The sequence below is a fragment of the Apis mellifera genome, linkage group LG13 (genome assembly GCF_003254395.2).
Source record: "Apis mellifera strain DH4 linkage group LG13, Amel_HAv3.1, whole genome shotgun sequence".
Lineage (NCBI taxonomy): Eukaryota > Metazoa > Arthropoda > Insecta > Hymenoptera > Apidae > Apis > Apis mellifera.
The window spans coordinates 5,577,708-5,594,278 of NC_037650.1; the positions used below are offsets into that span (position 1 = coordinate 5,577,708).

The window sequence follows — 16,571 nt, forward strand, 5'->3', positions numbered from 1 at the left end:
TCTCTTTCCAAGGAACCATTTCCCGTTGACCCGATTTTAAGGAGGCGCGAATCACCCTCGGCCCGCAATCACCGACCAGTATTCGAGCGTGATAAATTTGAATCGTTAATATCGTGTACCAACAGCTACCAGATCTGGACGTCATTATTCCAGAAAGATGACTCTAATCTATTCGGAATCGTCTCGTCAACGGGAACAGGATCGAATGGATCGTTTCCAAATTGTGTCTTCGATAGTGGTGGGATTATTTCCTGCAAGAGATCGGATTCCACCCACCCCGTGTTACAACGAAACACGTACGTATTTACACAGGGATAGAAGAAACAGTACATGAAGATCAGGTATACTCTTTTTTTTTTTTTCCAAAGAAACTCGATCGATATATCACGATAATTTCCGATAATTAATTATCGATCCATCTGTTGGTTGGATGGATTTTAGGTAACGTATGGTTGTAAGCCGAGCGCGTGCAACGTTTGGAAGTTTCGGCTTTGGAACAAGATCGCGGCTAGGAAGCGAATCACGTTACCACGACGTAACAGATATCAATGTCCACGTAGCACAAAGGACGCGCTCCTCTCCTAATTCCGGTTGGAGACGTGTGCGATCGGTTGTAGGCCAGACAGATCCGGGAGGGAGGGATACAGATGCGAATCAATTGTATTCTCCAGCATGCTCTGTGTTTCTCTTGCGCCGTATCGGTAATTCGAAACTCCGGCCGCGTCATTTTACAACCCTGATCGACACGCGGGCAATCCTTTATAATGTATGTATATATATATATATATACAGGGGATGAAATGATCATCCGTGACGATGATCGATCGGAAAACGGAGCCGTCGACTCGAGAAACCACCACCGAGTGCAACTCTTCGACGCCGTAATTTTGAACGGGAAGCAAGCAAGCTCGACGCAAAATTAAATGGAAATTTTGCTAATGCTTCCCCCCAACTTTCGTGACCGACATCGGCCGCTGTTTCAACTTTGTAACACTGTGCTCGCCATCCCCTCGAGTTTGGACCCGAGTTTCATTTTTGATGGATTTCTCGCTCCTATCGATTTGAATAAGGAAACGGAAGGAGGGAAGGGCGAAAACGAGGACGAAGATTGATGCGCGAACCGAGCTAACGAATTAGAAGTTGGCGGCATCAAAACCTGGAAAGTGTAAGAGACATCCCACCCGTAATCTCAGTTGGTAACTGCTTCAAGTTTTAATGCACTTAGGCGGCAATTCTGGTAAAGGCTATTCAAACTTTATCTCCAGTTGAATCGTCATTCACCCCGCATCCGTTTATTCATCCTTGCAAATATATACTCGTCCTGTTCTTTTCAACTAGGAACTGGGAAACGGAGCACAGCGATGAATTCGACCGAAAAGAAACGTTTACGTTCGTAATATCGAGTTACTAGCTAGGGAAATAGAAGAATACAATTTTCCTTTTCGCTAAGTTTTCGGGATTAACGAATTAATTCCCGGCTTTTGGAAGGATCGAGGCGAACCGATTCTATGAAGCTTGATTAAACCGGTTTAGCGATATCCGTATTCTTAATTGTTTCGCAATTGCCAAGCGAAAGCTTGTAGAAGCGGTCGACCGACACCACCTAGAGTGAAGATCGATAAGAATGCTTATTGCGGACGATGCTCGGTTTTACGATGCTTCGGAAAAACACTCCAAAAGAACAGAACTAGGAACGGATCGAAAACTGGATTCGAGAATATTTACGTTTTTACATCGCGGGATTTTTTAATTAATAAATTTGAATTCAGATTTTTTCCCCACATTTCGACAACGAATTGTACTCGTGATTCAATTAAGATCGTTTTTTTAATGTGTGTAACTTTGTGATAAAAGATAATATGTAAATTGCATCATTCAAATTTCTACAACAATAAATCTACAACGCACCAAGATAAATGAAAAATCCAAAGACAACGAAATTAAATTATTGTACTGCAATAATCAGAGATATGAAACGTAAAGTCAACGTTACGTCTCTTCGATCTCGAACAATAAAATTATCAATTCTTTCTTCAATTATATTTTCGCCATATCTAAAATATCGAGAAGATTTCGTTCGTTCTCGTAACACCAAGAGCACCAAGTTTTAATCAGGCTCGTTAAAAATCGGGGCAGTCCAACTCGGTATATTATTCCCGGGATACGGGCCGTGGAACGTGTTTCTCGTCCATCTTGGGCGAATTTCCGGAAGAAATTCCGAGCCCATAATACGGCCACTAAGCCCTACCCGCTCGTCAACGAGGATAATTCTACCAAGTACCTGGTCGGTGTCGGGAAATGACTGTGTTCGCCAGCTCGATGACCTTATCGACCAGGCTGGGATTGACCCACGCCTCGTCAGCCTTTTACCGACGAACCGTGATAAGCCCTGATTGTTATATACGACGATCGAGCTAGCTCGTGCCATCACAAGCCAGGACAAATTCGTTTTGGACGCCCTTTGGACCGCGTCATCCACTTAAGATGGGTCGCCCGACATCGATCCGAGTCTCGGAAAAATTTGTTTGCGCTCCTCCTCCTCTGCTGAGCTTGAGATCTCTGGATCAAGAGACGTAATGGTTACTGCATACGTGTATGCATATATATATGTATGTAAAAAGCGTGAGAGGGATACGAATAGTTGGATGTTGATCTCAACCGAAGCGAGCATTCTTCGAAATCAACGATTTTCCATTATTATAAATCCACGTGTGCGCGCGGTCGTTAGAAGAAAAAAAATAAAAGAGGGGGAGAAAAAAGAAAGAAATAATAAAAAAAAAAGAAAAGAAAGAAAATGAAAAGAGTAATCGGAAAATGTGACCGCTGTGCACCGGTGTAGAAAATGTAAAATATCGTTACTTGTCGTAACAATTAATACGTCGAGCAAGGGAAAATTTTAGCGCAAACGTGTCTAATTGCACAACGCGCTTCCACAGACACATAGATGGCTAACGTAATTGCGGTGAAACATGCATTTGAAAGGCTTTAAATATTGAACGTGGTTCCGATGAATATTTCAAGGTACGAAGGGTCGACGGTACACGGTTAATAGTCTGTGAATTTTATCGTATCCGCCAAAGCTAGCCCGAAAAAGTAAAAATTCATACACACGCATGATCTCCTTTGTGAAGCGGCACAAATCGCGGATTTCTGTTTTCCACCTGTGGTAATGGGATCGCGAACAACAAAAAAAAAAAAAGATCTTGTAAACTAGGCGTATACTGTATATACTTTCCCTTTACATCGAAACGCGGGGAAATATTTTTACACTCGAGCAGGAAGAAATACGTTTTTCGTGATGGATTAGATTTCCTCGTCGGACCTGGGTGGGTAAAATGGCGAAATGGTTTTCGACGCGTCTCTACCTTGTGACAAGTTCACGGTGTTATGCATACAACAGCGAGCTTGTCCCCGTTGTCGAAGGATTATACGCTGCCTGGCGCGGGTGTAACGACTTTGACGAAACAACAGGATGATCCAGTGGAGGATACACGTGCATATAGATAGCCGCGATACCCGTGGGTTTCTCTTGCTACGCTACGCAAAATGCATTTTAAAGAAATATTTATGCGGTTGCCCGCGCGCATACATCCGAGGGCGCGTGATACATCCTTTTCAGAGGGAGGAGGATATCCTTCCTTTTTCCCCCCCCTTTTTTACGAGGGAGAAACTCGATGCCGCTCGAGAGGTTCGGTTTAAAAAGAAAGATGATACATCGCATTACGATACAAGACACAATACCCGATAATATTCCATTCCGACTTTTACGGGGGAATTTTATAACGCGTGACACGTTGCACGCGTCGCGAAAAATTGCCGCCGGGTGAAATGCCGGGGATCGATCGGGATCGGGAATTACTCTTTGAGGAATTACCATTAACATTCCCGTGTGTTGTACAGGCTGGGAAAATACCCGAAGCGACTTTTTCCAATCGGTCTGTATATATATATATATATATATATATATATATATATATATATATATATGCGCCTATATTCGTCGCGAAACGTACATTCTTTATGGAACGGTGGCAAACCATCCGGGGGCGGAATAAAAATGGAACACAACGGGATCGATATCGAGCCTGTTAATGCTTATATCTGGTCTTATACAAAAATAATTTCTATCGGAACAAAGGGCGGAGCGTGGGCATTGTTCGCGGTGGGTGGCAAAGGGGGAGAGAGAGGATAAATTGAATTTTCAACGTTGCAAAAATGTAAGGGAGAGAAGAAAAATTGGATTTCGAGCATGCAGCTAGTTGCATGTCGCGGGTTGCATATCGGCAATCATTATCGCCACTTTACGATACTGCACACGTAGGATCGAAAAAAAATCGAAGAGGAAAGTTTCACTTTTACCGTGGACTTTATCGCCCAGCGTCTACTTTATTCTCGCTTTGAATCGCGCCGGATTCGAACCAATCTCGCCGCGCGATCACAGATATAGTTTTGAATAAACGTATAAATTATAATAAGGCGGCCAAGATGCTATCGACGTACGATGATTCGACCCGTACCGAATACTTTCTCGAATGGAGGCTTTTTTTTTTTAATAAAGGCATTGTGCATCCAGAGTGGAACGATGGAAATTCCTTTTCCAATTCCGTACAAGCCTCGTAGCCTCGCACAAAAGATGCACACGATCTGGCGTTAGATCGGAGCTGGATCTCAATCGTGGAAACGATCGTAGGGAACTCGGCCTATTCTAACGATATAATGGCGTACGATCACGAAGCGGTTGACTCTTTTGTTAAAGGGAGAGATAACAAACCGCGATTCGCATGGGTAATTCGTTCTGGGTGGTCGATCGATGGAAATTACAAGAAGAGGTACAGGTGTATCCGAACAACCGAGAACTTGCAATCGAGTAACTTCTCGAGTAACGATCTTTCTCTCTTCCCCCCCACGCTCGAAAGAGAAAGAAGAAAGAAAGGAAAGATCGATTCTCGCAATTTCTGCTTCTGGCTCAACGAAACGCAGTCACCTCGTTCGCGGGGTTGGGAAAGAGCACCATCGTCGATCGGTATCGCGCTGGTTATCTCGAGGTTAACGCGATCGAAGTGTTTCGAAACGATGTCGTCTGTTTCTCATCGATTCTCTACGCCTTATCGTAAATCACCTCGTCGAAAGGATCGTCCGATTCTCGGGGAAGATTTCAAAATGGGGAGTCGATTTGGCAGGGCGAGGAGAAAAGGATGACTCGAGGATGGTAAATGAGATAAGTTGGATCGATGGAAGAGAGATATCGAACTGGTGGAAAAAAAAAGTGGTGTGAAAAGGTAAGTAAGTTAGTTAAGAAGCAAGAGGAGACGCCGAGAGATGCCTCTTTTCCCGCGGCTTCCTCTCCCTCACGAGTTTCCGATTCCTGCTTGATTGCATAAGGCTGGATTTAAGACGGGTCGAACTAAGTTTCACTGGTGAGAAGGAAAAAAGCTGCGACGACGCCTTAAGACTGTAAGAGGAGGAAGAATTTCTCGTTTTCTACGTATGTATATCTATATAGCGCGAACTTTCGCCCAGATCGAGGGACCGAGTTTAAAGTTGGGTGGAACAGAGAGAGAGAGAGAGAGAGTTCGTGATCGATTTTCAAACGGAGTTAAACTTCCTTCTGTTCTTACGTGAATGATAATCGGTCGTGAAAATTTCATCGAATCCACGTATTTTATTTTTTTGTTCTTTTTCCTCGTACCATTTTCCTCGTCGACACGAGGCAGTCGTCAAGGCCAGGCTTAACAATTGGTTGAAGCTGATCGAGAGAAAGAGTCGTCGTCACGGATACAAGTTTTCCTCGTCGCGGCCTTCACCGGCCGCATTTTTTCCCGCTCGTATCGCTATCGTTGCGTTATCGAGAAATATACCGGGGAATCCCAATCTATGCTTTTTCCGGATATAACTTGTTGATACTACGGATACAACGATTCCATAAGGAAAGAATCGCTGATTTGATAGACTGCGGTTATTGCGATATAACTATATTCCTTTCTCTCTCTCTCTTTTCTTTCGTCAAACGAAATTGCGAATGATTTACGATCGTGTTACGAGAGGGATTTCGACGAGCCAATAATTTATTCCCCCGAAATATGATCGATTTTATTGTAATTTACGAACCGTTTAGCCGGACAAGTTCGAACGAGCGAATGATTGACAAATTGACAAAATGATGGAGGGAATCCCAGCCCGCGATTGAAGTTGCGGGCCTACGACCAGATATATCTGAATGAAATTCGAAATCGTGCAAAACGAATACATCCATGGATATAACAAAGTCGCGTTTCGATCAACTCTCTCTCTCTCTAGTTTCGTTTCACAAAAGAATTACGCGTTGCGGGAATGATTTATATATCCTATTTCCTGTAGTTAAATCAATTTCTCTACCGTTAGAGCGGAAAGGGAGGGGAAGGAAAATATTTCGTCTCGCGCAAACAGGGGAGCGAAATCGGAGCGAATGGGAATAACCGGTATACGCGAAACCAGTGCGGATAAATGCGTTCCGTCCCAAGTATGTGTGTCCGAACGGCGCGTATTTAATGAGTTTAAAATTTGGCGTTGACCCAAAATCATTCTCTCTCTCCCCATTCCTCCTCCCCCCTCGTTCGCACCGTGGGTATTAATCGGACGCACGTTTCGGACGAGATAACACGCGGCTCGGAGTTATTCGTCGCAACGGATGAGAGAAAGAGAAAGAAGAAAAGGAAAAAAATAAAGAAACGAATCGATAGGAGAATTCGTCGAATTATTATAATCAAAAGTTAAAACTGTAACACCGTATCAAAAGGAAAAAGTGTTATATAATTGATATAAAATGGGGGGAAAAACGTCGGGAACGCTCGTTTCTTCACGCTCCCTTTCTTATAAACGAATTTATTCGGACTTTAAACTCCCCCTCGAACTTGTTCCGTATTCCAGCAACGAAACGACACGAAGGGGGGAGGAGGAGAGAGGGAGGAGGAAGGAGAGTCCCTCCCAGAGTCCATCTATCAATCGAACCGGTAAAAGTTTCACGAAGGTGTTCACAAAGCGAGTCGATATTCCCTATTCTGGGTATAGAATGGTCTTGCACGATTCGGTTAGAATTAGAATGGGCGAGATGAAACATAACCGGTTGACTCGCGCGCCGCGTGTCCCTATCGTGGCGGTCGACGTCCGGCAACTTGCGGACATAATTCAACCGCGCGCACAATCGGCCCGCCGACAGTCGCGTGTAATCTTGCGTGTACGCGTCAACCCGATATATCAGCTCGGAATAGAGTCGTATTCCTGGATTCGATACGAGATGCTACGTATCATTTTCGATGGACGATCGTGTGTACGTCTATTTATATGTATATATATATATATATTTATGATTGGGCAGGGGGAACGAACGAGCGGGCTTCTCTTTCGTTGGTCGGCTTTTGATTTACATTAATTGATTTCCCAGACCGATACCTGTGGCCTAGTGGATGAATGATAACCACGACGAGATTCGATTCGCGCATGCATATGTATAATTCTAGCTTCAATCGAGGAGGAGCGTGATCGAAGAGAGAGAGAGAGAGAGAGAGAGAATATATATATATATCGGAGGGTTGGAAAGAGGGAAGGGGATGATTTACGAGGAAAAAATGAAACTAGCCTTTGGTTGACGGGCAATATCGAGCCGGTTTTCGGCGTGGGACAAAAGCGGGTTTATTAACCATTAATTCATGACGTATGCTAATTACGGGGGATAATGAATACATTGTGAAACATGAAAGTTAAAAGACCACCGATCCGATATTATAGTCTCCAGTTACTATCTGTCGCGTTTAATTAACAGTGTCGTTGTTCCCCCGTTTCCCCGAAAAACGACGTTACTCGAAATGTAATTGTCATCCCGATTTTTCTTTTTTCTTTTTTCTTTTTTTTTTTTTCCCCCTCTACCCTTTATCCCACCTTTATCCGTGTTCTTGTTTTTTTCCCTCGCTCGTGTCATATTCCTTTTTTCGTTTTTAATTAAACCCCTCTCTCTCGTTTTGCCACTCTTCAGGAATTTAAATATTTCATCGAGGATTACAACGATTCTCCCCGGCCTGCCACCGGCGAAACGAATATCCTAAAATACAGAGAGAGAGCGGGCTGGCCATATCCGAAACCGCACTTATTGGAGGGAACGTCTAGCCAAAACCGATGAGAAATTTGCTACCGTTAATTCCCGTTTTGCCCGTTTCTAGGATTAACAACATGTCCGTTTCTCGCTCGATTTCGCGGCTCGATACTCGGCTCGAAGAGAGAGGCGGAAAGAGAGAGAGATGGATCGAAAAAGACAAAGAGAGAAAGAGAGAGAGAAAAAACGCAGCGAAGATTTTAGTAGAAATTTTTAAATCGTTATTATTATATACAGTCGTTCGAAAGTGTACACGAGTTCGAAATGGCTGGGCTTCGGCATAAAAGGGAACAGAGACACGCAGTTACGCGTCGATCGAGCGTGGAACCAGCGTGGAATTTTATGGTCGAGAACTTCGCAAGAGTCGTGCATGCGGTGTAACTTTGTTTCGTCCGTCACTTCGTTGTCGGATACGGATTATAAAAGTTTCTGGTCGATTTTAGGTGACCGCGAATCCCTACGCGCATATACATGCACATGTCAGCCGCCGGTGATCTACGGGGTGATCAAACTTCGCTGTGGCGTACGTTGTTCGCCTTAAAAATGGACGAGATTATTCCTCGTTTCACTCTCTTCTTTCTCCACTCTCATCCTTATTTTACTCGCTTCTACTTTTCCAAAAGTTTTTTCCAACTTTACGGATAAAATATAGCGTTCAATCCGTTGCTTTATAATTTTTTCATTCTTTTTCTCTTTTTTTCTTTCTTTCTCTAGCTACGCGATACAAAGTCGGATATTTTCTGTGATACCGCGACAACGATGAAAAACGGATGAAAAAAATTACGAGAAGATTAAATTAGAGAATTTTGTCACGAAACAATTTTTGCGACCCCGCAATTTGATCCCGTGATTGGATGTTATAGAAAAAAGAAAAAAAGAGAGAGAAAAAAGGGAGAAAAAAAGGAAAGGAAAGAAATTACGATTAATCGACGATCATCGTATAAAGCGTTGAAGAGATATGAGACGCGATTAATTTGGCTTACGAGGTAATCGCGAAAGCAAAGCAGCTGTGCCATTAATCTCGGTCAATCTTGGCGGAATGACGTTTCGTGCTATCCCCGGGTGTGAAACGTAATCTCACACCCTTGCTCGACACTGTAACGCTAAGAGGGATTACGGCAAGTCGCGGTTCGAAGCATCGACACGCAATTAAAGATCACCCTGTATTTCGATACGGACGATATCGGTCGTTCGGCGAAACGTTATCAGCACCTACGTTACAATTTTCCGTTCCAATGCCTGGGCTGGGAACGTCGAATCGACGATATGCGGCCTGCATGCAACTAAACAATGCACCCTGTCGCCAACCGTGGACGGCCGTAAATGCATCAGCATAAATCGTCCATTCGATGGGGCTATCTAGTGGTAGGGGGAAAAAAAAGTCACTAGATCGAAGCCGCTGGAACAAAGGCTCAGGTGAACGTTTCTTTTTTTTTCCTCTCTCTCTTTCTTTTTCCTATTTTTTTTTTTTTTTTAAGAGCACGTAGAGTGGGTGGCGAGAAGAGAGCGAAACTATGGATCAAGGGGAAGAGGAGGATCCAGGCGTGAGGAGGGGGAAGTAATGGCGAAACGTCTGTAATAATGGTAACTGCGCTCTCACTATTCAAATTTGCGCGTAAAAAGCACGTCGAATTGTTTTCGTTTTTCTTTTTTTTTTTTTTCCTTTTCCCTTCCAATCGTTTTTGTTTTAACTCTATTTTTCAACGGAGAAATGATTCCGTTCCGCGGGATCACCACCGTAGATACCGTAACTTCCCTCTTTTTCATTAATTCGTGATTAATTCACCCGAGCTCGCCGTTTCACTGGTCACGCGTTTAAAATAGTTTTTCACCCAACTTTTTGCACAATTCTCCTCCCGCCGAACTTTTGCTCGCGTTACGCTCGTTGATTTTTTTCCTCCCCTCCTTTCTTCTTTTTTTCGGTCCCGGTTACTCGTTCCCTCTTCCCCTCTTTTTTTTATTATTATTCCCCGTTCCAACGATTTTTAGGCCTCTCGACGTTCGCGGGGCGAGATTCGAAAAGCCGCGAAGAAGGAGGAGGCCTGTCGCGCTCGCGGAATGACCGGAACGGCTCGCTGCTCTTGATATGAAAAATTCAAACGTCTGTTCGAATTTAACGCACGCCCCGTGAATATTTAATGCGTTATAAGTTGACGATGAAACGTGAATTATTCATACAATAGGTGAACTCCGGTTAAACGAGGGAAGGAGGGGAGGGAGGGAGGGTGTTTAAACTACATGCGTGTACGTACACGTCTTTCCCCCGATTGCTTTTGAATATAATGTTAATATTTATAATATAAGTTTTGCGCTGCCAAGCTGTATCTGGACCGTGGCGATGTTTTCACCCTGGATTTCTAAAGTTTCCAACGTTCCATTTTCCCTTGCTGCCCGATATGTAGTAATTCTAATTAAATTTTTACATATTTTTCAGCATTCACGGTTGTGGAAGGGGCTACAGGTGCGTTGTACTCGCTCGTTATACACCCTCGGCTCCAAAATGGAATCTCTATTTCATTTCGGCAATATTTTTCGAGTCGGCCATTCTTTTTCAGGCCGAAGAATATCGTTGGGGGGAGGGGGGAAACGACGTCGTGTCGTTTATTTAGCGTCTAACGAATTAATATAGAGATGACGGCCGAATAATTTCACGGTTTAACGAGGTAATTCGAATCAATCGACGAGCGTAAATAATAACGATAACGAACTGTAACGATTAATAATTCCCTCGAATAAGTCCATATACTTTTTTTTTATTTATTTCATCTTTTTTTTCCTCTTTTATTTATCTATTTAATTGTTTATTTCTCTCTCTCTCTCTCTCTCCCTCTTCCTCTGTCATTATCTCTCTCTCTTTCTTTCTTTCTCTCTCTCATAGCAAATTTATCTCGTAAATTTGATAATCAGAATAATAATTTATATCCATCTCTGTGATCAATTAATATCGAAACACGCGTCGCGAAAAATTGAGAAAATAATACGAATTTTTTTTTTTGGAATAAAACGAAACGCACAATGAAAATTACTTCGAATAAACTGTTCGAATATTTCACGTTGGGAATATAAATGTTTTCTAACGAACGGGATACTCGATTCTTCGAAAAATAATCGTGAAAGAACATCGTATCGAAACGTGTATATGATTCGACGAGAAAGATTATCGAAATGACGATTTAAAAAGAAAAAAAAAACAGAATTGATAAGTGCTTTCGATATATTCGTCCTATAAGATTAAATCAGACCGATTCGACGAGGTGAACAAACATTTCCCTTCGAATTTAAATTAGCGTTCTCTCGATCGCGTTTTATCAAAACTCTTTCTTCCTTCTTTTTTCTTTTTCCATCCCCTCCTATTTTTTTCCCTCCTCGTGAAAAAAAATTAGATCACTCATCAAGAATAACGAAGAAGGGTCGTAGTATCGTCTCTTAATTAATGCGCTCACGTTTGACTCTGCGAGCGCAAACGTCGTCGTCCGTATTTGCGCGCACATACGAATCAATGTGCATCGAATGTGCGTGCGTGTTTGCATCATCGTATGTACACCGGCGAACCGTGTATTGCGTCCTCGAGAAAGCTTCGTCTACACCTTTCAATATGGTAAACAGACTCCACTCGCGAATAAATATTCGTTAGACGTTTTCTCGTGATCGTCTAATACCAACGCATGAATCACGTATCACACGACACGTATACATATATTCGAACGATCGAACGCTTCTCGAAACGCTGAAAATTTCTGGAACGATGCTTTCCTCCGATTCGTTATACGTGTCAACGAACGGGTTAATAGTGACGCTGGATGAAAAGAGTATATATTTTTTTTTTTTTTTTTAAACAACGTTACGTTAATTTTCCAATCTTTTTTCCCAACCTTTTCGATGCGCGTTAATCGAGCTTCCCTGATCGGATTTCGTTTATCGTCAATTGACAGATAACAATCGTGAGCACGCGGTTCGATGAATAATCTACTCGCCTCGACGTGAAAAAAACGACTTCGATATATATATATATAATTCAATGAAAGAACGATATATATAATTGGACGTCAACCCTTCTTGCTGGTGGAAACGGAAACGGTGTATATATATAATAATGGTGGCGTAAACGTGGACACGACGAGATGGATAAGCAACAAACGCGTTGGTCGAAACATAGAGAGAACGTAATGACTTTATATAATTGAACTTTGATCACGCGTTCGTATCGTGTCATTCGTTAATGGAATATGTATTTTCCAATGGGCGTTGATCGGATTCCCCTGTGCAACATTGGCGCATGTGCGACAATGTTTTGCACACCGTATCGTTTTAAGGATCGAATTATGATATTACGTAATTTATGCGTCTAGACCGATTTCGCTCGTTGAAAGATACGATGAAGAATAAAGATAGAAAAGGAGATGGGAGAAATTCTCATTTTTATTCCGATCGAATCTCTTTCTCGTCTGGATCCTACGTTTCCTGTTATGTTCTAGAGAGAGAGAGATAGATGGATAGATAGATGGATAGATAGACAGACAGATGGATAGATAGATGGATAGATAGAGATTAATTTATTTGAACAAGCCTACGAATTGTCGGAACAGAGACGGAACTGCCCTTCTTATAGAGAGAGCGATGATCGCAACCACGATGGTTATAAAAAGGAATTTGAGGTCGGACTTGAATATGTACGTGTAGCCGTAACACTGAGCCGCCATCCCGATCGCGAAGCACGATATACCCAAGAAGTTGTGGGCGAATTTAATCGCGACAGGTTTTATCGCACTCCGAAGTTTGGCCGCTATGAAAACGGGGTAACCGGCCACGGACAGGAAGACGGCCAGAACGGTGGAAGTGATGCCCAGAATCCCGTGAACGGACTTGAAATGCACAGGTTTCACTCGACACATGAGCACCACGCCGGAAACGATGAGGATCAGGCCGAGAATTTGTAGGATCCAGTGAAGGTGGCGTTTGGCACCCCTTGAAAGAAACTTGGTCAAAACACTGTCACCGGCAAACACGAGAATGGCCTCCGACATCAGCAGGACGTACTGAAAAGGGTAAGAGAGATGGAGTCGTGAGCGTGGTGACGGAAGTTGCAGTCGTTGGGCGAAGTCGTTAGAACTTCTTTGGCCACTTCGGTTAGCTCTCGGTCTTTCCCCCTCGGGACAGAGGGACAGAGTCGTGCAAGACTCTCGTCTGAGCAGCACGGGTCTCGGATAGTTGAATTTCGATTCTCGTTGTTGCGAGGAGGTGTGCGCAAAAAAGTGTGGAAAATAAACGATGCGATTTGAATCGTGGGCGCAGTATCGTCACGGAGGAGGATACTCTTGGGCGAGCGAAAAACTTTTTCCATGGTTCTTTGGAATTTTTTTTCCTCTTTTCCCCTTACCTTCGTTCCTTTCTTTCCGTCAGCCAGTTACCACCACAAAGAAGCTTTCGCCCTCTTTTGAGCGATTAAACCGCGAACGATGCTCGCGCAAACTTCTCCCTGATTCAATTTCACAGTTTATGTTGGACTGTTTTCAGATTTCGTCCGGAAATTTCTTCGGTTTGCTCGTTCGCCTTTCCCCGTCTTGCGGAGACGACTCCCTTGTCGCGGTCTTTTGTGATGGAGGAGGAGGTTGGAGGCGGTGGTGGTGGAAGAAATTATTGCACGGAATCCGAGAGGGGTGATCTTAAACCGAGGGAATGCGTTTGAAAAATGTTTTATTATCATCGATCGAGATATACGTACCCCAGTCGTGCAAAAGATGGTGTGCAAATTGACCACGTTGGAACCCCACGAACGATAGATGGTGTACGCCGTTAGACCAACGATAAGCGCATGATTAACGAGATCGAGCACGGCGAGGCACGTGCCGCGCGCGCATCGCTTCGACTCGTCGGGATCTTCCAAATTATCCGAAAAGCCTAAAACTCGGCCGGCATCCGCCTTTTCCATCGGGAACGACTTGTCGTTCCTTCCTTCCGCTTTCTCCATAATTTTCAGACGTCTGTAATTTGAAATAAAAAAGAATTATAAGGCCGCTTTTAAATCGGGAAGAATTTTATACGGCCGAGCGCGTGGAATAGCGCTCTTGGTAAAATGAAACTATTCCATAACATTCTTCGTCCAACAACTTCTATCTGACATTTGATTAAATTGCTTTATAACCGTGATATTGCTCGAGTTATCTGTTTCGTCGATATCTGTTATTTAACATTCCAAGCTTTTCTCCGTCTCACAAACTTGCCTTCTTGTCCATTTCTCGTCTCTCCTTTTTTTTTTTTGTTTCATCGAATGAATCGGTGGTGCATCAAGAACGAAAATCTCTTTGACAAATTTCTCAATGGTGGACGACCGGTCGGAGAAGTCGTCGACCTTCTTCCCTTCGTATCGACGTCAAGTTCTTTACGACGAGGCTTGAAAATATTTACGAAATAGTCAAAGAGGCAGCAATAGTAATTACTAAGGCACGATAAGGGGAATTACAAAAGAAGACTGGCTGGTATTTGTGCTGAAGTGATTACATCTGGGATCACGATGGTGCTGACCCCTTTAAAATCAGGCCACTGATCGAAAGAAATGAAAATGAGTTCGTTGATCCTGAATATTCCGCAGAAAAGGAAAATGTGAAAAAAAAAAAAAAGGCACATGACGCGGAGAAAATGGAAAATTTGAACGACGATTAATTTACGATTCGATCGAATTTCAACGTACAATTGGACCAATTGTCCGGATACAAGAAATTGTACGGATGATCGATCCAAAAAAAGAAATAAAAAAAAAACAGAAACAAAAAAGAAAGAGAAAGAAGGAAAAAAAGGGAAGGAAAGTTTCTGCTCGCTGAAACATGATTTTCTTTTTTCGATCGAGACGCCGTAATCTGTTGGAGTGAATCGAACTCGACTGAATAAAACAAACAACAAGTATTCCTTCCTCCGTCGAGGAAGAGGAGAGCGTAGTACGCTCCAACCTTCATCGTCCTTACATTTTTATTTTCTCGATTTATTTTGTTCACAATATAGTTCGTTAGACCGCTTCCTTCGTTTCGATTTTTCTCTTCGCTCCCCGCTCTGGGAGACGGATTGCTGACTGGCCGCAACTTGAGATTCGCCTTCGATTTCTTTCATCTCATCCGCGGGCCGAGTTGAAAAATTGTTTTATCCCCCTCCTCCCTCTCCCGATTTATTACAAACACCGCCTGGCAATCAACCGGTATCGCGACGAGAAATCAGAAATGTTACGATCGTTTAATCGAATCGCGCGAGATTTTATCCTCCCTCGAGTTTTCGCGGCCGGGAGGATGGGACAATTACGGCGTCTCGTGTCCATGGGAGAAGCGATGGGGAAGGAAGGGGAGACGGAAAAAAATTTCAACGACGCCGTTGGTGCCGCCGCGACGTCGGTTCGCGCGCGAGAGAGAGAGAGAGAGAGAAAAAGAAACGAGATTTCGTAGAATTTTAAACGACTCGTTAACTCACCAAACAGTCCCGAGTTTCCTCCTTGGTCCGAAATTACGCGAATTCTTCTTAAATTATAGCCGCACTGCGTACGGCAACTACCTCGGCCCCCCGCCTCGCGCTTTCAAATCTCAGAGCTGGAAAACTTGCCCGTTTATTGTATTTCGCGGAGCGTAAATCCCGATGGCGATCCAAGTGCGACTCGATTCGTACTAATTGCGGAAATCCTTCGATCGGTCGTCGGAATCCGCTCGTTGCCGCAATATTGAACATTTCTTTCCTTCTGTGTCCCCCGTCTCCCTCACTCTCGCCGCGAGAATCAAGCCAGATAATTGGAATGGTGATGGCGACCACGTGACCACGCGGTTTTCATTAATTAAAAGCATCGTACTGCGTTACGTGACAAGCTGATAATCATTGGATTGTCATTTTTTCACGCGTTCCGATCGAGCCTTGCCCTTCTTATCCCTTTCTTATCCTCCCCTTTTCTTATCCCTCTTCTGCTCCGAATCCATCTCGCCTTTCTCCCTGACCTCTTCCTCGATCCTCCTCCTCCTCCTCCTCCTGCTCCTCCTCCTCGCGCGTATTGTGCTCCTGAAAAGTTTATTCTCACGCGTCAGGTGCGAGCGAACTGTAGCTTGGCTCGAAATTTTCCAATGCAAATCGGGCGCAATTTCATCGAATCAGATTATCGAATTTAGGATTCGATTGAAATGAGAAATGGAATTACAGGAAAAAAAGTTTGGAATCGATCGGAAACGCTTTATCTCCGGGCCTTTAATTGAGATTAATGCGCGTTCTTTCGCGCGCGCCCAATTTTCCAAGTGACCCGCTATTGCGTGCTATTGCGCGCCATCAAAAATATCCGCATCAAAATATATATGTATATGAGTGAACAATTTTATTTCGATTCAATCTATCCGATAGACGATTGAATTTAACCGGATACGCGGAAAGATCGGTGGAAAATCCGATGGGATATAATTTATTTAATCATAATTATCACTGATTACGC

The 16,571-nt window shown here is 43.4% G+C and overlaps 1 protein-coding gene across 1 annotated transcript; it reads right to left on the bottom strand.

Moving 5' to 3' along the window:
* Window positions 1–9,574: 9,574 nt before the first annotated feature.
* Window positions 9,575–15,842, bottom strand: LOC100576555 (cytochrome b561 domain-containing protein 2). Its single transcript, XM_003249623.4, has 3 exons — window positions 15,578–15,842; window positions 13,848–14,106; window positions 9,575–13,161 (listed from the first exon to the last, which is right to left on the bottom strand). Exons 2-3 carry the CDS (start codon window positions 14,091–14,093, stop codon window positions 12,679–12,681), a joined length of 729 nt encoding a protein of 242 aa, XP_003249671.1. The 5' UTR covers window positions 14,094–14,106; window positions 15,578–15,842; the 3' UTR covers window positions 9,575–12,678.
* Between the last annotated feature and the right edge of the window lie 729 nt (window positions 15,843–16,571).